Consider the following 20,479-nt stretch of genomic DNA (forward strand, 5'->3'; position numbering starts at 1 on the left):
TATTATTTATCTATATGTATGTTATTAATTGAACTGCAGGTGCTGTAGTTTGCAAAGGTGACCTGTTTTAATGCAGCTCACTCTGCAAAGTAAACACCGTTCCTTCTTTACATGGGGTTTTGATCTGTCTCAACAACTGTTATTTATATAGCGCCTTTAACCTAGTAAAACGTCCCAAGGCACTGTACAGGAGTATTTTAAGACAAAAAAATTGACACTGATCCACATAAGAATAAATTAGGGGAGGTGAACAAAAGCTTGGTCAAAGAGGTAGGTTTTAAGGAGCGTCTTAAAGGAGGAAGAGAGGTAGCGAGGCGGACAGGTTTGGGCAGGGAATTCCAGAGCTTAGGGGCTAGGCAACAGTCTCGCTCGTCCTTATTCATAGCATTTCCTTATTATTGACCGCTCATGATTTTACGTTGCATTGTGTAGAAACCAGGATGTATAGACTGGGATAGCAAAATACTGCAGATGTTGGAAATCCAAAATAACAACAGAAAATGCTGGAAAAACTCAGCAGGTCAGGCAACATCTGTGGAGAGAAATTTGAGTTGACGTTTCAGGTCGAACCCTTCTTCAAAACTGGAAAGAAAAGAAACTAGATCGAAGGCAGGGCTGCGATCGGACAAAAGAATAAAAGAAACATAAGAAGTAAAAGAGATTAGAAGCTAGACGAGATGGTAATAGGCTGAGATTAGGTGTAAAGTGTACTGGCAGGGCAAGAGATAGCTGCCAGGTGTGAGAGAGAAACAAAAGGAAAGGGGGGTGGGGGGGAAAGGAGTGGAAAAATTACAAGAAAAAATGAAATAGGGGCCGAGCTTATGATCTGAAATTGTTGAACTCGATATTGAGTCCGGAAGGAGAGCAGGGGAGTTCTTCCCGGTGTCCTGACCAATATTTATCCCTCAACAAACATCACCAAAACAGATTATCTGGTCATTGTCACATTGCTGTTTGTGGGAGCTTGCTATGCACATATTGGCTGCTGCATTTCCTACATTACAACAGTAACTGCACTTCAAAAATATTTAATTGGCTGTAAAGAGCTTTGGGATGTTGTGAAAGGCATTATGTAAATCCAATGTGTTTTTTACTCCCATCCTCTCCAAAATGCACTTTTTGATTCTAAAGCCTTTGGTTGATACAGGTGTTGTTGGGACAGGCACTGGGAACAATTTTGTCTGTGTTGGAGGATGTTACCTACCTACCTGCTATCCTCACTTTGACTCTTTATAAGACACTAGTTCCACCCTAAGTACAATACATCACTTTCACCTCACTCTGGAATTCCCAAAGAATGTTGTAAACTATTGTAACGGTAATCTGTTTTCTGAAACTTTGCAGAACATTTAGCAAATGTCTTAAAAAAAGATGCTCCCATAGAATCTTGTAGCACAGCTCATCACGTGCTTGTGCCATCATATATGTTGCTTCAGTTTAGTGCAGAAAACTGTCATTTGTAAATAGTCTCCCAAAATTATGGACATGGTTGATGATGGACTGTTCCTTCTGTGATGTTGACTACTATTAGTGTCAGCTTAATATATCGTAATGTTTTCATCATTGTTTCAATAACTAACCCCGTAGCTGCTTCCACAGACTTGTGCGATCAGGCTTGCTGCCTTTTCATGATGCATTGAATCTTGCAGCTCTCGGGTTCTGATCCTTCGAGACTCCTGTTGATGACACCGTGTCCATTGAAGCTGCAGCAGTGTGATCTTCCAGGCAGCTAGAGACGATAGTGGCAGACCCTGTGTGGTATGGTGGCTGGGAGTCTTCAAATGTGCAAAGGTCCTGGTGGGTCAGACTCGGACATGGTGTGTCAAAAAAGAAATAACTTTACTCACGGTGCCTACCTTGAACAGTATGATTGAAATCAATAGGGGCATTAAATCTGCATTCTCCGTCATGAGTGTGGTACAACCTTGTCTCTGCTTGTAACCACTGCCTGTGTTGGAGGAGTTACAGAGGGAGGGGCGATACCACGGATGGATTTAAACACGAGGATGAGAATTTTAAAATCGCGGCATTGCCAGACAGGAAGCTAATGTAGGTCAGCAAGCACAGGGATGATGGGTGAATGGGACTTGATGCGAGTTAGGATACGGGCAGCAAAGATTTGGAGGAACTGAAGTTTGTAGAGGGTGGCTGGCCAGGAGAGCATCGGAATAGTCGAGTCTGGAGGTAACAAATACATGGGTGAGGGTTTCAGCAGCAAATAAGCTGCCGTGGGGCGGAGATGGACGATGTTATGGAGGTAGAAGTAGGCAGTCTTTGTTATGGAGTTGTTTTATGAGGTTAAAAACTCAGCTCCGGGTCAAATAGGACGCTGAGGTTGCAGTCTGGTTCAGCCTGAGACAATGGCCAGAGATGGGGAAGGAATTGGTAGCGAGGGAACGGAGTTTGTGGTGGGGGCCAAAGATAATGGCTTTGGTCTTCCCAATGTTTAACTGGAAGAAGTTACGGCCCATCCAGGACTGGATGTCCGACAAGCAGTCTTTCAGCACAAAGGCAGTGGAGGAGTCAAGAGATGTGGTGGTGAGGAGCTGGGTGTCGTCATCGTACATGTGGAACCTGACGTCACGTCTTGGGATGATGTTGCCGAGGGGCAGCATGTAGATGAGAAATAGGAGGGGGCCTCCATTTGGAATAGATCCATTTGGACTTCATTGATAATGGTGCGGGGGTGAGAAGAGAAGGCATTGCAGGAGATTCTCTGGCTACGACTGGATAGGCAAGAGTGTGACCAGGCAAGCGTAGTCCCCTCGGTGCAGAGAAATTGTTTCTACTTAAGTAATGCTGATTGAGTCATACAGTATAGGACTGCTGAGATTCTGTGTGCCTTGACTGCCCTTTTGTGGAGGCAAATGGTTCAAGGGGGAGGTGGGAGGAAAATTAGGGTTGTGAGTTGCACAGGTGGTCTCCCGTGTATGCTGCTCCTGGCATCCCAGGAGGGGAGATTTGTGTTCATGGAATGGAAAAGGGCGATGCTTCAGCAATGATGAATTTGTGTCTCTTTTAAATAAAAGAAAGAAAGACTTCTATAGGACCTTTCACAACCTCAGTGCTTTACAGCCAATGAAGTACTTTTGAAGTGTAATCATCACTGTTGTAATGTAGGAAAACACCCCTGCTCTTCTACAAAGTAGTGCCGTGGGATCTTTTACGTCCACCTGAGAGGGCAGACCAGGCCTTGGTTTAATGTCTCATCCGAAAGAGGGCACCTCCAACAGTGCAGCACTCCCTCAGTACTGCACTGGAGCAACAGTTTAGATTATGTACTCAGACCTCTGGAATGGGATTTGAACTCGCCACCTTCTGAGGTGAGAGTGCTACCACTGAGCCAAGTCTGACCCCTAAATATAAAACAAATATGGCTGACACTGGATTGCCCCTGTGTCATTATCAAGAAAACAAATTTGCAAGTGCCCCCTTATAAGGAGGCATAGCTATTAGAATAGTTTAAGCATAAAGTCTAATTTGAACCAAACAAAGGGAAACTTCTTATTGTGTGCGTCTATCAGATACTCTATCCCTATGGTGCCCACCGGTCACTTGATTCTAACTGAACTCTTGCTTTTCATTCAGGTTGCCACCATGCTGCGATTACCTGTGATTCGCAGGACACTAGCGGGCATTTCCCAGTCTACCAAAGATATCTTGGGAACAAAGAACAATGGTAAGAAAAGTAGTTGGGACGAGAAATGACCCCACTGTCGGCTGTTTCACTGTACTGCTATAAGCGTTGTGTGTGAGCATACAAAGGTTTCCAGCCGTGTCTTCAGCCGCCTAGGCCCCAAGCTCTGGAATTCCCTCCCTAAACTACTTCTCCTCCTGTTAATTGTCCCTACAATGTTGAAGGAGCTTCACCTTGTTTCTGATATGTGACCTTGGGCTGATTCCTAGAGCAGTGTAGGACTGTACCATTCCTGGGAGTTGAGGCTGTTCCACTTTTGCACTGCTGACACCCCACACCATTGTGAGCATAACATTTTAAACAGTAATTTGATGGGAGGCATTTTGAGGGTGTGTAGCCTCTGGAGATCTCAGCTGAGGAATATTTTTTTCAATTTGTTTTATTATTTATTTCTTTTGGTGGAGAGGGGAGTTACTAAATATTACAATTCTTGAAGTTAACACTGTAATATAAGCTAAAAAGGCAAAGGTTGTTCTCTCATACAGTTACTTCTAAAGGTGTATAAATCATGTTTTTATAAGTAATAATTTGGTGCTCAGCTGCCACCATGTCTTGTAACTGCACTTAATTGTTTAATTTTCTTGGTTGTTAGCAGAGGTTTAAAGACATGTATTTCTGAGGTCTTTTTGAGCAGGTAATTTTGTTATATTGACTATACCTGCGCTGTGCCTCCAGAGAGAGCTGTAGTTTTTGCGCAGTGCTTCCCAAATTGTTTGGGTGCCAGTCCCAGAAAAGTAGTCATAATATTTTACAGTTCCTCCACCACTTTTTAAAAAAAAAAAAAAGTAGTGCTTGTGTCACACAAGTACGTATGATGGTGGGGGCACCATGTTACCCAAGGGTAGTAATGCGGAGCTGGCGGTACTGGCTCAGATTTGCCTAGTTACACTCTTAAGTACCAATGGCAAACCAGTATGTGAGTTATAAAGATGTCATTAATGTGGCATTGATTCAGTTGCACTCGCTGCATGTGATGTTTTTCCTTAAGCACGTGGGAACAATTTCTGCTCCTTATTTTTCATTCTTTCAATCTCCATTCTGTTGCAATGGTTTTTTTTCTGAATCTCTCTCTCTCTCTCTCTCTCTCTTTCTTCCCCAAACCCCTTGCCCGCCGCGCCCCCCCCCCCCCCCCCACTGCCGCCATTACTCTGAATTTTGGATCTCTCTTGCCACCCATGGCCCACCAGCTGATCTCTTTAAAAGTGGACAGTAGTACGGTGACATAGTGGTTGTGTTACTAGACCAGTAATCCAGAGGCCTGAACTAATGATCCGGAGACATGAGTTCAAATCCCACCACGGCACCTGGGGAATTTAAATTCAGTTAATTAACTAAATCTGGAATAAAAAGCATGTTGAAAGCATCAGTGCTGCATCATCCTTCAGATGAGACATTAAACTGAGGCCCCATCTGCCTTTGTTTAAAGATCACTATTTGAAGAAGAGCAGGGTGTCCAGGCCAACATTCCGCCCTCAACCCAAAAAACTGGTCTTTCATCTCATCACTAATTGTGGGATCTTGACGTGTGTAAAATGGCCACTGTGTAACAACAATGACTGCACTTGAAAGTAATTCATTATATGAAATGTTTGAGAGGGATATGATATGGCATTATATACATGGAAGTGCTTTCTAACTTCGTGTAAACCAAAATAATTTCAAAAAATCAGACCATTATTTGCCAGTAGTACCTTCGTTCACTGCAAGCACCTTCTATACCAGCAGTAACAAGAGCCTGGCTCAGAGGTTTAAACAGGCTTCACAACAGATACATTATCGGGGCCTTATGAAGGCCAGTCACTGGCAGCCCACGGCAGTGGATGCAGTAGGAATGGTGTCCTGTGGAGTTTAACTGGCAAAAGACCGTTTTAGGTGTCAGTCATGGCTCAGTGGTCGCACTCTCGCCTCTGAGTGAGAAGGTTGCGCTTTCAAGTTCACTCCAGAAACTTGAGCACAAAATCTAGGCTAGGGAGTAATGCATTGTCAGAGGTGCCGTCTTTCGAATGCGAAATTAAACCGAGGCCCTGCCTGCCCGCGCAGGTGGATGTAAAAGATCCCACGGCACTATTTCAAAGAAGAGCAGGGGAGTTCTCCCCGGTGTCCTGGCCAATATTTATCCCTCGACCAACGTCAATAAAACAGATTATCTGGCCATTATCACATTGCTGTTTGTGGGAGTTGCTGCATCTCCTACATTATAACAGTGACCACACTTCAAAAGTATTTCATTGGCTGTAAAGCGCTTTGGGACGTCCTGAGGTCATGGAAGGCTCTATATCATAGAATCATACAGCACAAAAGGAGGCTATTTGGCCCATCTTGCCTGTACTGGCTCTTTGAAAGAGCTACCCAATTAGTCCCACTTCCCTGCTCTTTTCCCATAGCCCTGAAAATTTTTACCATATAAATGCAAGTGCTTTCTTTCTTTACATTTTGTCCAACTTGCCAGCCACCCCGCAAGAAAAAGTCACTTGGTGGCAGTGTCCTAGTTTGGCAAACACTGCTCGAGTGACAGAAACCGAATGCATTGTTCACTTATGTACTGCAATCTTAAAATGGCACCTTGTAATTCATGCCTTTGTGTTGATTTCCTGCCAGTATAACAAGACTGCTGGTTGCTCTCTTGTCTTGTGTTTTTCAGTTCGTACCACTGCTACAGCAGCTAGCAACCTGGTTGAGGTGTTTGTTGATGGCAAGTCAGTGATGGTGGAGCCTGGAACCACTGTCCTACAGGTACAGTAGCTGATTGTGTCAATGTACCTAAGCACTGTGGATTTAGACTTGGGCCATGCTGAAAAGGGTTAAGAGGAGATTTCTGCAGTGATTTATTTTGGCAGGAGAGGAAGCCGAGAGACAAATAAAACTGCCGGAGTGGGTGACACTTTCGGCAATAAGCACATTGCTAATGTTCATTGCCATTGGATCCTGTGTCCCTAGAATTTCCAACTACGGAAACTTGTAAGCCACAAATAGTTGCTTGGGCTTTGTGAGCTGGATTGAAGGGAAAAGGGCAGAACGTGAGGCCCACAGGCCTAATTTTGGACACCCTTACTGCTCACTAATCTATCGGCGCAATTATTTACTGTTTTAGTAAATGGGATAGAGTGCCACATATCCAAGTTTGCCGGTGACACAAAGATAGGCGCCATTTTAAACAGTGTAGATAAAAGTATAACATTACAGAGATATTAATAGATTAAGTGGACAAAATTGTGGCAAATGGCTTTCAATATAGGCAAGTGTGAGGTCATCCACTTTGGACGTAGAAGGATAGATCAGAGTACTTTCTAAATGGTGATATGCTAGAAATAGTGACGGTCCACATACATAGATCATTAAAATGTCATGGATAGGTACAGAAATAATCAAAAAGGCCAATGGAATGCTGGCCTTTATATCTAGTGGGCTAGAATAAAAGGGGGTAGACGTTATGTTACAGCTATACAAAGCCCTGGTTTAGGAACATAAGAAATAGGAGCAGGAGTAGCTCATTCTGCCCCTCAAGCCTGCTCCGCCATTCAATAAGATCCTGGCTGATCTTCGAACTTAACTCCACTTTCCTGCACTATCCCTTGATTCCCTTAATATCCAAAAATCTATCGATCTCTGTCTTAAATATATTCAACGACTGAGCCTCCACAGCCCTCTGCGGTAGAGAATTCCAACAATTCACCAGCCTCTGAGTAAAGAAATTTCTCCTCATCTCAGCTCTAAATGGCTGACCCCTTATTCTGAGACTGTGACCCCTGGTTCTAGACTCCCCAGCCAGAGGAAACCTCCTCCCTGCATCTACCCTGTCAAACCCTGTAAGAATTTTGTATGTTTCAATGAGATCACCTCTCATTCTTCTAAACTCTAGAGAATATAGGCCTAGTCTACTCAATCTCTCCTCATAGGTCAATCCCCCCGTCCCAGGAACCAGCCTGATGAACCTTCGTTGCACTCCCTCTATGGCAAGTATATCCTTCCTTAGGTAAGAAGACCAAAACTGTGCACAATACTCCAGGTGTGGTCTCACCAGGGCCCTATATAATTGCAGTAAGATTTCTTTACTCTTGTACTCAAATCCTCTTGTAATAAAGGCCAACATGCCATTTGCTTTCCTAATTGCTTTTGTACCTGCAAGTTAACTTTCAGTGATTCATGAACAAGGACACCCAGATCCCTCTGAACACCAGCTTTTCCCACCATTTAAAAAATACTTTGCTTTTCTGTTTTTCCTACTAAAGTGGATAACTTCACATTTCTCCACATTATATTCCATTTGCCATTTCTTGCCCACTCACTTGGCCTGTCTATATCCCCTTGAAGCCTCCTTGCATCCTCCTCGCAACTTGCATTCCCACCCAGCTTTGTATCATCAGCAAACTTGGATATATTACATTTGGTCCCCTCATTTAAATCATTAATATATAGATTGTGAATAGCTGAGGCCCAAGTACTGATTCTTGTGGTACCCCACCAGTTACAGCCTGCCAACCCAAAAATGACCCCTTTATTCCTACTCTCTGCTTTCTGTCCATTAACCAATCCTCAGTCCATGCTAGTATATTACCCCCAATCCCATGAGCCCCAATTTTGTTTAATAACCTCTTGTGTGGCACCTTATCGAATGCTTTCTGATAATCCAAATACACCACATTCACCGGTTTGCCCATATCTATTCTGCTAGTTACAACCTCAAAAAACTCTTAACAGATTTGTCAAACATGATTTCCCTTTCATAAATCCATGTTGACTCTGCCCAATGCTATTATTTTCTAAGTGCCCTGTTACCACGTCCTTAATAATAGATTCTAGTATTTTGCCTACTACTGATGTCAGGCTAACTGGTTGTAGTTCCCTGTTTTCTCTCTCCCTCCTTTCCTAAATAATGGGGTTACATTTACTACCGTCCAATCTGCGGGAACCGTTCTAGAACCTATGGACTTTTGGAAGATGACAACCAATGCATCCACTATCTCTATAGCCACCCCTTTTAAAACCCTAGGATGTCGGCCATCAGGTCCAGGGCATTTATTGGCTTTCAGTCCCATCAATTTCTCCAGTACTTTTTTTTTACTAATACTCATTTCTTTCAGTTCCTCATTCTTGCTAGACCTTTGGTTCTCCACTGTTTCCGGGAAGTTTTTTGCGTCTTCTTCCATGAAGACAGATGCAAAGTATTTGTTTAATTTCTCTGCAATTTCCTTATTCCCCATTATAATTTCTCCTGTCTCAACCTGTAAGGGACCTATGTTTACTTTTGCTAATCTTTTCCTTTTTACATACCTATAGAAACTTTTACAGTCTGTTTTTATGTCTCTCGCTAGTTCACTCTGATATTCTATTTTCCCTTTCTTTATCAATTTCTTGGCCCTTTGCTGAATTCTAAAATCCTCCCAATCCTCAGGCTTACTACTCTTTTTGGCAACATTATAAGCCTCTTCCTTTGATCTAACACTATCTTTAACTTCTCCTGTTGGCCACGGTTGGACCACTTTTCCTGTGGGGTTTTTGTGCCTTAAAGGAATGTATATTTGTTGGAAATTATGTATTAATTCTTTAAATGCTAGCCATTGCTTGTCTACCTTCTAATGTAGTTTCCCAATCTACCTTAGCCAACTTGCCCCTCATACCTACATAGTTTGCTTTGTTTAGATTTAAGACCCTAGTTTTGGATTTAACTAAATCACTTTCAAACTTATTATAAAATTCTATCATATTATGGTCACTCTTCCCTAAAGGCCCCTTTACTACAAGGCTATTAATTAACCCTTTCTCGTTGCACAATACTAGATCTAAAATAGCCTGTTCCCTAGTTGGTTCCTCAACATTCTGATCTAGAAAACTATCTTGTATACATTCCATGAACTCGTCCTCCACACTATTACTGCAAATTTGGTTTACCCAGTCTATATGTAGATTAAAGTCCCCCATGATTACTGTATTACCCTTATTACATGCGCCTCTAATTTCCTGATTTATACTCTGCCCTACATTACAGTTACTGTTTGGGGGCTGATAAACAACTCCCACCAATGTTTTCTGCCCCTTGCTGTTTCTTAGCTCCACCCAAACTGATTCTACTTCTTGATTTTCTGAGCTAAGATCCTTTCTCTCTATTGTCTTTATCCCATCCTTTATTAATTTGACCACGCCTGGAGTACACTGTACATTTCTGGGCAGCACACCTTTGGAAGGATATATTGGTTTTGGAGGGAGTGCAGCATAGATTTACCAGAATGATACCTGGACTCCAAGGTTTAAATTACGAGGAGTGATTTCACAAACTAGGGTTGTATTCCCTGGAATTTAGAAGGTTAAGGGGTGATTTGATCTAAGTTTTCAAGATATTGAGGGGAACGGATAGAGTAGATACAGAGAAACTATTTCCGCTGGTTGGGGAGTCAAGGACGAGGGGACATAGCCTAAAAGTTAGAGCCAAGCTTTTCCGGAGTGAAGTTAGGAAACAGTTTTACACGCAAAGGGTGGTAGAAGTTTGGAACACTCTTCCACAAACGGCAATTGATGCTAGATCAGTTGTTAATTTTAAATATGAGATTGATAGATTTTTGTTAACTAAAGGTATTAAAGGATATGGGGCAAAGGCGGGTATATGGAGTTAGGTCACAGATCAGCCATGATCTCATCGAGGGTCTAAATGGCCTACTCCTGCTCCTATGCTTAAATTATGTGTTCATTTTCGCTATTCAGAAAAGTACTGGAAAGTAAACAGTTTAGTTCATGGTGTTGAGAGTTTTGAATGAAATTTTATTAGATTTCATTCTTTTTTTTTAAGTTCTTCAAATGACCCACTGTTTATTAAGCGGCTGTTAATGGTGTCAAAGTCAGAACTCCCAGATATGACCAACTTCATGGAAGTGTGTTGCCCAGATGGAAAGTATAAGAACTTTGTCTAAAAAAACTTGATTTTAAATAGGTATAGGGGATAGTAAAAATTAATGAGAGTTTTAGACAAACAATGAATGCAGCAAAAAATAAATGAGATAACAACAGACCATGAAACTGACAAAATTTAAGATAGTGAGAACGGACTATTAGCCTCTGACTTAAAATTGGAAATCTTTTCCAATGGGTCAGCAGTGTACAAGTTTTTTTACCCTTCTAGGACTCATAACTGGAACCTTGGGGCCTTCTATACAGTTTCAATCAAGTTCCCATTAATGTGCAGATATCTTTAGTTACATGAAGAGACTGGCGCAGCTGGGATTGTTCTCCTTAGAGCAGAGAAGGATAAGGGGAGATTTAATAAAGGTGCTCAAAATTATGAGGGGTTTTGATGCTGAATGGCCTCTTTCTATGCTGTAAAATTCTATGACGTGGCCCATGGGCTGCAGTTTGAATGTCTCTGCTGCAAATCAGATATGTTGACTTCCAAATTCCTTTTCAGGAGAGTGTTTTGCTATCCGGATCCAAATTATATATCCTTGTTTTAATTATTAATGTCCTTTATTTCTTTTTCCCTCCCTTGGCTTGTTTGTTTTTGGGGCAAGTATTTGTTTAAATGAGGAGTGCTGATAACATCAGTACAGTTAAGGGGGTGCAACCTGGCTTACAGGAGTCCATGCCCCACTTGCAATCAAACTGAAGCACTTGTGGGCTACACACTATATATCTATTGATACTAATTCAAGAAGTTTTCTTCCCAATTGATGTCATTGCCACTCACTCGATTTTCTGCTCTCCTGAAGATGCTGATTCGTGGGTAGTCCTCAAGTACCTCAACCTTAAGTGGCCATTCCTCTATGGTGGGCTGACTGAACTTTGCCTCTGAGTCAGAAGGTTGTGGGTTCAAGTTCCACTTCAGACTCTTGAGCCCAAAATCTAGTCTGGCACTCCAGTGCAGTGCTGAGAGAGTGCTGCACTGTTGGAGGTGCCGTCTTTTGGATGAGACGTTAAACCGAGGCCCCGTCTGCCCTCTCCGGTGGACATAAAACATCCCCTGGCACTATTTTGAAGAAGAGTAGGGGAGTTCTCCCTGGTGTCCTGGCCAATATTTACCCTTCAACCAACGTCACTAAAACAGATGATCTGGTCATTATCACAGTGCTGTTGTGGGAGCTTGCTGTGCGCAACTTTGCTGCTGCGTTTCCTACTTTACAACAGTGACTACACTTGAAAAGTACTTCATTGGCTGTAAAGCGCTTTGGGACGTCCCGCGGATGTGAAAGGCGCTATATAAATGCAAGTAATTCTGTTCTTTCATTGACTGACTGTTTTGCCATTAGTGGGGGGGGGGGGGGGAGGGGATCACAGTTGGGTCTGTTTTCTTTGACCTTAATCAACATCCACATACACGCATGTACTTCCTTGCGGGAGTCACATGAATGATGGTCAAATGTAAGATCCTACAGCCAATTGTAGTGCCCCAGTTGAGACCAGCTGATGCAGAACAGCAGTGGCTCAGTGCCATGTAATGTAACGCATCTATCCACGGATTCATCAGCTGAGCTCTTCTCCCCATTCTAAACAAGAAAACATGCTAAAGAAAGGTATGCTGGATCATAACTCGGGAAGTAGTGTGACAAACTTGGTGTCTCTTCTGATTATAGGCCTGCGAGAAGGTTGGCATACAGATCCCTCGGTTTTGTTACCATGACAGGCTCTCCATCGCCGGGAATTGCCGAATGTGCCTGGTGGAGATCGAAAAAGCTCCTAAGGTAATGGGAGAGTTTTTATTCTATAATGGGACTCCCAGCTGGATGTCTGCAGTGGAAAAGATGGGCAATAGAAAGTGATGGTACCAGGAAATAAATTGCATTCGTCATAAAATGGGGCAATTTAAAGAGAGGATCTCTCTGCCAGGGAAACAATGGTGGTCCCACAGGAAAAGAGCTGAGAGTAGGGACTTGTCTACCAGAGGGATAAATGATTGATTTTTTAGGTTGAGAAATAAGAATCCGAGCACATTCGGCACAGCAGGAGGCCATTCGGACCATTGTACCAGTGCTGACCCCCCCACTGAAGCTACACCATTTCTTTGGACTCTGTTCCCCTCCTTCCCTCTCTGCACCCTCCCGCTGTCCAGCCCCTCCCTCTCTCCCCTGCCCACTGTTCTTCTCCCCGAACACTATTGGAAGTGTGGAATTGCCACCTGCACATCGATACTATGCTGTCAGTGGCAGGTGCACGGCACACCTGTCACCAAAGGAAGATTATCAACATAAAACACCTTAATATACCTAAACAGTAAAAGCTCATTGTAACTTTTGAAATAGATTGGCTTTTAAGACAGATTAACAGCAAGATCCCCCTCCTTAAAATGAATTGAGCAGAAAATAATAGATTATAAGTTCTGGATCCCCCTCATCAAAATCATAACGTTGAAGACAATTTATATATTTGTTACTCTTGGGCTCAATAGATTATTCTGTTGATAATTTTGCTATCGTATTTCTGTTGATAATGTCAGTTGACTACCAATTGTGTTGCCCTTTGTTTTCTTAGCCTGTGGCTGCCTGTGCTATGCCTGTAATGAAAGGCTGGAATATCCTTACTAACTCGGAGAAAAGCAAGAAAGCCAGGTATAGTATGGATGAAATCCCTTTGCAGATTGCTGTGCGAATGTGCAGTTAAAAAGAACTGAAAGCATCACCTGTCTGTACAGCTCGGTTGCAATCTATACCAATTATTAATGAAGGAAATTGTTGAACTGATATTAAGAGACCAGCTTGTAACATGGTGAATTTCGTGAAAAATTGTGACTGGCACGGAAACTCATGAAAAAGGGACGGGGAAAATAATTTTCTGGGGAAGGGGAGAAACATCCGCACTATATTCCAGGATAATAAAATATAAGGTCTTAAGACGTGGATTGAAAAGTATTTGTGAAATACACACTGTTTTTCTGTTAGAATATTACTTGTACCAGAGATCCGACATGTTCCAAAGATGCACTGTGTTATTGGGACGTTCACTGTTCAATGTACAACATAAGATGGTGTTTCACCATCCAGTGTATATTGTATCCAGATATTGTGCTTTATTTTTATTTTGTCTAACAGGGAGGGTGTGATGGAGTTTCTGCTGGCCAATCACCCATTGGACTGTCCCATATGTGACCAAGGAGGGGAGTGTGATCTCCAGGTACCACTGCCATTGATAGTAACGAATGCAAAAGCTTTTGCCTCCACAAGTGAAGGTATAGCGGGATAAAAATGTTACAATTTTGATGGCTTCCACCAGATATTTCGCTTGCGTTCCGTACCAAGGACCATTCATGTAAATGAGCTCCAGTTCCCTGTGTGAACTGAAATGTATCTGGCAATGCTGTGTTGCCCAGGGGTCAAACAGATGCCATTTTTACTGTAAGATGCTCACTGTTATTGGTCAGAGCCATTGTGGTTCTACTCTCCTTCGGAGCGCAGAAGAATAAACTCTCTGGACTGTGAGACTTGTGCTATAAATACAATTGGGTTTATTAAAATTAAACGGGAGCAGAAAATTCATATAGCAGATCTTTTAATTTGCACCTCCTCAGACACAAAAATAATAAAAGGTGAAATATTTCGTGCCTAATAATACCAAAACCGAGACGAGCTCCATAACATTACCTGTACGTGAGGTTTTGTCTCTGTGGGTTTCTCGTGCTCACTTCCATATGCGCTGCAATACAATGAAACAGGCAGGACTGAAGATTTACTGCAGGCTGGGGTGAGAGAGATATCCCATCTCCAAAGCTGTCGGACTCCCTTGGAGATTGCCAACTGCCTTGTAAACACATTCACTGGTGAGTCACCAGCCACACGTGATGGCTTTTGTCTCCTTCCTGTGAACAGAGTTAACTGTTTACAGCACCTGTTTGGACTGCGATTTTCTCCCAACCCAGGCTGTGGCATTATTCAACAGAATCTGTTTTAACCCAGAAAATAAACAGAAATACACCCTGGACTGAGAAATCTTTTGTCACTGCAGGTTCTAGTGTTTGTTAATACTGAGTGATGGTGGATAGCATGCTGTGTGGCAATGGTGTTGATTCACCTGCTGTTAATTGGGCACATGCAATAATGTTCACAGTGACATCCGCTATTAACCTGATTTAAATCAATGATACCGGGGCTAAAAGTGTTCAAATTATATGTTGCATGGATGAGGCATGAATTGCCTTGAGTATTTAAGTTTAAGGGGTGATCTAATTTGGAGTGTTTAAAGGAGTTGATAGGGTAGATAGAGAGAAACTATTTCCTCTGATGGGGTGTGCAGAACAAGGGGGCATAAACCTTAAAATTAGAGCTAGGCCGTTCAGGGGTGATGTCAAGAAACACTTCTTCACACAAAGGGTAGTGGAAATCTGGAACTTTATCTCCCCCAAAAAGCTGTTAAGGCTGGGGATCAATTGAAAACTTCAAAACTGAGATTGATAGATTTTTATTAAGCAAGGGTATTAAGGGTTATGGAACTAAGGTGGGTAGGTGGAGTTAAGATACAGATCAGCCATTATCTAATTGAATGGCAGAAGAGGCTTGAACAGCTGAATGGCCTCCTCCTGTTCCTGTGTTTCCCATGCTTTATTACAAACCTTGGAACTGAATCCCTTTACAAGTATATCTAAGGCGTCTGCAGTATGTTGCTCCTTAAATGTTGCAGTGTGCCTCGGAGTGGTGGAACACAGCTAGCATCTGAAATGTTTGCCCAGTGAGTGCCCCATCAGGGGAGTGTGCCAAGTGGACACTTGCGTTCTTCCTAGCAGGAAATGAGGGTAAATTCTCAGGAAGCAAGTTGAAGGCGCACTTCTCCAAGCAGCACTTCAAAGAACAGCATCAGCAAAGTCCCAGGTAAAGGTGCAGAGTATTTCAGGAGGAGAACTGAGGGAAGGGGGTCAAAAATTAAAACTTGAGGGGGAGGAAAAAATTAGAACTAAGTGGAACTGTTCAATTTTTCCAAGAATACCATACCACATAGGAATTCTGTCGGTTTTCATGATGAAATTGGTGGAGAACAAGGAGATGGCACTGGCCAAGGATCTCCGACAAAGTTGTTTGTTGGAGTCCAGTTTTACTGAGGAACTGTAACGAGAATAATTTTATGAACATCAAAATTGGCTCTGTTGAAAATAAATCCAACAGAATTTCTATATGGCATTCTTTATGATAAAATGAGTTTCAAATGAGTGCTTCAGATATTTGATAACTTATAATGGTAGTGTCCAAGCTCTTTGTCTTCATAAGCCATGTAGTTGCATACCATAGAGCTTCAGGGGTCACATATCTACATATATATTAAAAGGCTCGTGTCTGTATGCATTTCCTGTCAACTCTCATTATAAATTCCTTTGTCCCTGTTTATAATGGAACCTACCTGTATAAACGTCTCATGCTAAAATTACAACCTCCCCGCAGTGGAGGTGCTGTAATTACAATGTGACAAATTTACGTAGGCAGAAAAAGCATGAAACTGGAAAGCAAGCAGCACAGACAGGAAGTGCATGCAGATGTAAGATTTTATATCTCTGACTCAGTAAAATACTGCCGGCCATTCCTGTTCTCTCTCTTTTACTTGTTGCTTGCTGCCATTCCGATTTTATATTTCTTGCGTAATAATGTGATTGGTATAGGATCAATCAATGATGTTTGGCAGTGACCGGAGCAGATTTACAGAGGGCAAGAGGGCTGTGGAGGACAAGAACATTGGGCCACTCGTGAAAACGATAATGACCAGGTGTATCCACTGCACGCGCTGCATCAGGTAACTGCCACAACGACTTTATTTTAGTAACTGGATATCTTGTGCTTATTGAAGCAGCCAATGGTCTAGTCGGTGAACACACTACCACACTGCAAGCATCCATATAGACCCGAAGGTATGTGCAAATGTAGCTGGGGAAAGAATTGGGCCACAACTGTAGGTGTTGGCCATGGCTCAGTGGTAGCACTCTTTCTTCTGAACGCCCCACTGCAGGGACTTGAGCACAAAATCTAGGCTGACGCTCCAGTGTGGTGCTGAGGGAGCGCTGCATTGTTGGAGATGCCGTCTTTTGGATGAGAGCTTTAACCGGGGTCCCGTCTGCTCTCAGGTGGACGTAAAACATCCCATGACACTATTTTGAAGAAGAGCAGTGGAGTTCTCCCCAGTGTTCTGGCCAATATTAGTCCCTCAACCAATATTGTTAAAGTAGATTATCTGGTTTTTTATCTCATTGCTGTTTGTGGGTGCTTGCTGTGTGCAATTTGGCTTCCACGTTTCCTACATTACAACAGTGACTACACTTCTAAAGTACTTCATTGGCTGTAAAGCACTTTGGGGCGTCCTGAGATTGTGAAAGGTGCTATGAAAAATGTAAGTTCTTACTTTTACAATAGCTTCAGCATCTCTGTTAAGGAGGAGACAAAAATCATGAATGAACTCAAGCTATTTTTTTTAACATTACTTAGACTTTGTAGCATTCTGGAGGGGGAGGGTGAACAGCCAGTTGTCGTGGTGCATATAGGTACCAACGATATAGGTAAAAACCGGGATGAGGTCCTAAAAGCTGAATATAGGGAGTTAGGAGGTAAATTAAAAAATAGGACCTCAAAGGTAGTAATCTCAGGATTGCTACCAGTGCCACGTGCTAGTCAGAGTAGAAATAGAAGGATATTTCAGATGAATACGTGGCTAGAGGAATGGTGCAATGGGGAGGGATTCAAATTCCTGGGACATTGGAACCGGTTCTGGGGGAGGTGGGACCAGTACAAACTGGACGGTTTGCACCTGGGCAGGACCGGGACCAATGTCCTAGGGGGGAGTGTTTGCTGGTGCTGTTGGGGAGGGTTTAAACTAAAATGGCAGGGGGTTGGGAACCTGTGCAGGGAGACAGAGGAAAGGGAAGCAAGAATAGAAGCAAAAGACAGGAAGGAGAAAAGCAAAAATGGCAGTCAGATAAATCAAGGGTTTAAAAACATGGCCACAGTAAACAATAATTCTAAAGGGTCGAAGAGTGTTAAAAAAACAAGCCTGAAAGCTTTGTGTCTTAATGCGAGGAGCATTCGTAATAAGGTGGATGAATTAGCTGCGCAAATAGATGTAAACGGATATGATATAATTGGGATTACGGAGGCATGGCTCCAGGGTGACCAAGGCTGGGAATTCAACATCCAGGGGTATTCAATATTCAGGAAAGACAGGCAAAAAGGAAAAGGAGGTGGGTAGCATTGCTAGTTAAAGAGGAGATTAACACAATAGTAAGGAAGGATATTAGCTCTGATGATGTGGAATCTGTATGGGTAGAGGTGTGAAATACCATGGGGCAGAAAACGTTAGTGGGAGTTGTATACAGACCCCCCAAACAGTAATGCTGAGGTTGGGATGGCATTAAATGGGAAATTAGAGATGCGTGCAATAAGGGCACAGCAGTTATCAAGGGTGACTTTAATCTACATATAGATTGGGCTAACCAAATTAGTAACAATACTGTGGAGGAGCAATTCCTGGAGTGTATACGGGATGGTTTCCTGGACCAATATGTCGAGGAACCAACTAGAGATCAGGCCATCTTAGACTGGGTATTATGTAATGAGAAAGGATTAATTAGCAATCTTGTTGTGCGAGGCCCCTTGGGGCAGAGCGATCATAATATGATAGAATTCTTCATTAAGATGGAGAGTGAAGTATTTGACTCAGAGACTAGAGTCCTGAATTTAAATAAAGGTATGAGGCACGAGTTGGCAGGGATGGATTGGGGAACGTTACTTAAAGGATTGCCGGTGGATAGGCAATGGCAAACACTTAAAGATCGCATGGATGAACTACAGAATTTGTTCATCCCAGTGTGGCATAAAAATAAAACAAAGAAGGTGACTCAACCGTGGCTAACAAGGGAAATTAGGGATAGCATAAGATCCAAGAAGAGGACATATAAATTGGCCAGAAAAAGCAGCAAACATGAGGATTGGGAGCAGTTTAGGATTCAGCAAAGGAGGACAAAGGGATTAATTAAGAGGGGGAAAATAGAGTATGAGAGTAAGCTTGCAGGGAACATAAAAACTGACTGTAAAAGCTTCTATAGATATGTGAAGAGAAAAAGATTGGTGAAGTCAAGCGTAGGTCCCTTGCAGTCAGAATCAGGGGAACATAGGGTCTAATGAGAGGGAGGAACTGAATTAAATCAGCATTTGTAGGGAAATGGTGTTAGGGAAATTGACGGGATTGAAGGCCGATAAATCCCCAGGGCCTGATAATCTACACCCTAGGGTACTTAAGGAAGTGGCCCTAGAAATAGTAGATGCATTACTGTTCATCTTTTAAAATTCTATAGACTCTGGAACAGTTCCCATGTATTGGAGGGTAGCTAATGTTACCCCACTATTCAAAAAAGGTGGTGGAGAGAAAACGGGGAATTACAGACCGGTAAGCCTGACATCGGTAGTGGGGAAAATGCTAGAGTCCATTATAAAAGATGTAATAGCAGAGCACTTGGAAAACAGTGACAGAATCGGACAAAGTCAACATGGATTTACAAAAGGTAAATCATGCTTGACTAATCTACTGGAATTTTTTGAGGATGTAGCTGGTAGAATAGATAAGGGAGAACCAGTGGATGTGGTGTATTTGGACTTTCAGAAGCTTTCGATAAGGTCCCGCATAAGAGATTAGCGTGTAAAGTTAAAGCACATGGGATCGGGGGTATGGTACTGACTTGGATAGAGAACTGGTTGGCAGACAGGAAGCAAAGAGTTGGAATAAACGGGTCTTTTTCTGAGTGGCAGGCAGTGACTGGTGGGGTACCGCAGGGATCGGTGCTAGGACCCCAGCTGTTCACAATATATATGAATGATCTAGACGAGGGAACTAGATGTAATATCTCCAAGTTTGCAGACGACACAAAGCTGGGTGGGCGTGTGTGCTGTGAGGAGGATGCAGAGAAACTCCAGTATGATTTGGACAGGTTGGGTGATTGGGCAGATGCATGGCAGATGCAGTATAATGTGGATAAATGCGAGGTTATCCACTTTGGTGGCAAAAACAGGAAGGCAGATTATTATCTGAAAGGCAATTGATTGGGAAAAGGCGAAGTGCAACGAGACCTGGGTGTCCTTGTGCACCAGTCGCTGACGGTAAGCATGCAGGTGCAGCAGGCGGTTAAGAAGGCAAATGGTATGTTGGCCTTCATAGCGAGAGGATTCGAGTACAAGAGCAAGGATATCTTGCTGCAGTTGTACAGGGCCTTGGTGAGACCACACCTTGAGTATTGTGTGCAGTTTTGGTCGCCTTATCTGAGGAAGGATGTTCTTGCCATGGAGGGAGTGCAGCGAAGATTCACCAGACTGATACTTGGGATGGCAGGAATGACGTATGAGGAGAGATTAAGTCGACTGGGCTTATATTCGCTGGAGTTTAGAAGAATGAGAGGGGATCTCATTGAAACTTATAAAATTCTAACAGGACTAGACAGACTAGATGCAGGAAGGATGTTCCCGATGGCGGGGGAGTCCAGAACCAGGGGTCACAGTCTAAAGATAAGGGGTAAGCCATTTAGGACAGAGATGAGGAGGAATTTCTTCACCCAGAGAGTGGTGAACCTGTGGAATTCTCTACCACAAAAGGCAGTTGAGGCCAATTCATTAAATATATTCAAGAAGGAGTTAGATATATTTCTTAAGGCTAAAGGGATCAAGGGATATGGGGAGAAAGCAGGGACAGGGTACTGAATTTGGATGATCAGCCATGATCTCATTAAATGGCGGAGCAGGCTCGAGGGGCCGAATGGCCTACTCCTGCTCCTATCTTCTATGTAGCCTTAGAAGGACATACACCTGCACACTGCATTTTCTATAGAATGATTACAACAACAACTTGTGTTTA

The 20,479-nt window shown here is 42.8% G+C and overlaps 1 protein-coding gene across 5 annotated transcripts in view; it reads left to right on the plus strand.

The window, feature by feature from the left end:
* Positions 1-20,479, plus strand: part of ndufs1 (NADH:ubiquinone oxidoreductase core subunit S1) — a 59,147-nt gene that overhangs the window by 389 nt on the left and 38,279 nt on the right. For 3 of the 5 annotated variants that reach the window (XM_085985453.1, XM_085985456.1, XM_085985457.1), the window contains exons 2-7: positions 3,589-3,679; positions 6,339-6,430; positions 12,253-12,360; positions 13,148-13,224; positions 13,705-13,786; positions 16,254-16,384. In XM_085985453.1, coding sequence (XP_085841579.1) covers positions 3,598-3,679; positions 6,339-6,430; positions 12,253-12,360; positions 13,148-13,224; positions 13,705-13,786; positions 16,254-16,384 — 572 coding nt within the window. In that variant the 5' untranslated portion in view covers positions 3,589-3,597. Of the gene's footprint in view, positions 1-1,649; positions 1,798-3,588; positions 3,680-6,338; positions 6,431-12,252; positions 12,361-13,147; positions 13,225-13,704; positions 13,787-16,253; positions 16,385-20,479 lie in introns of all 5 variants that reach the window. The other 2 variants (XM_085985454.1, XM_085985455.1) reach the window with 2 other exon arrangements.

The sequence above is a fragment of the Somniosus microcephalus genome, chromosome 4 (genome assembly GCF_052327205.1).
Source record: "Somniosus microcephalus isolate GS21.2 chromosome 4, FLI_Smic_1.0, whole genome shotgun sequence".
In the NCBI taxonomy this organism is placed as follows: Eukaryota; Metazoa; Chordata; class Chondrichthyes; order Squaliformes; family Somniosidae; genus Somniosus; species Somniosus microcephalus.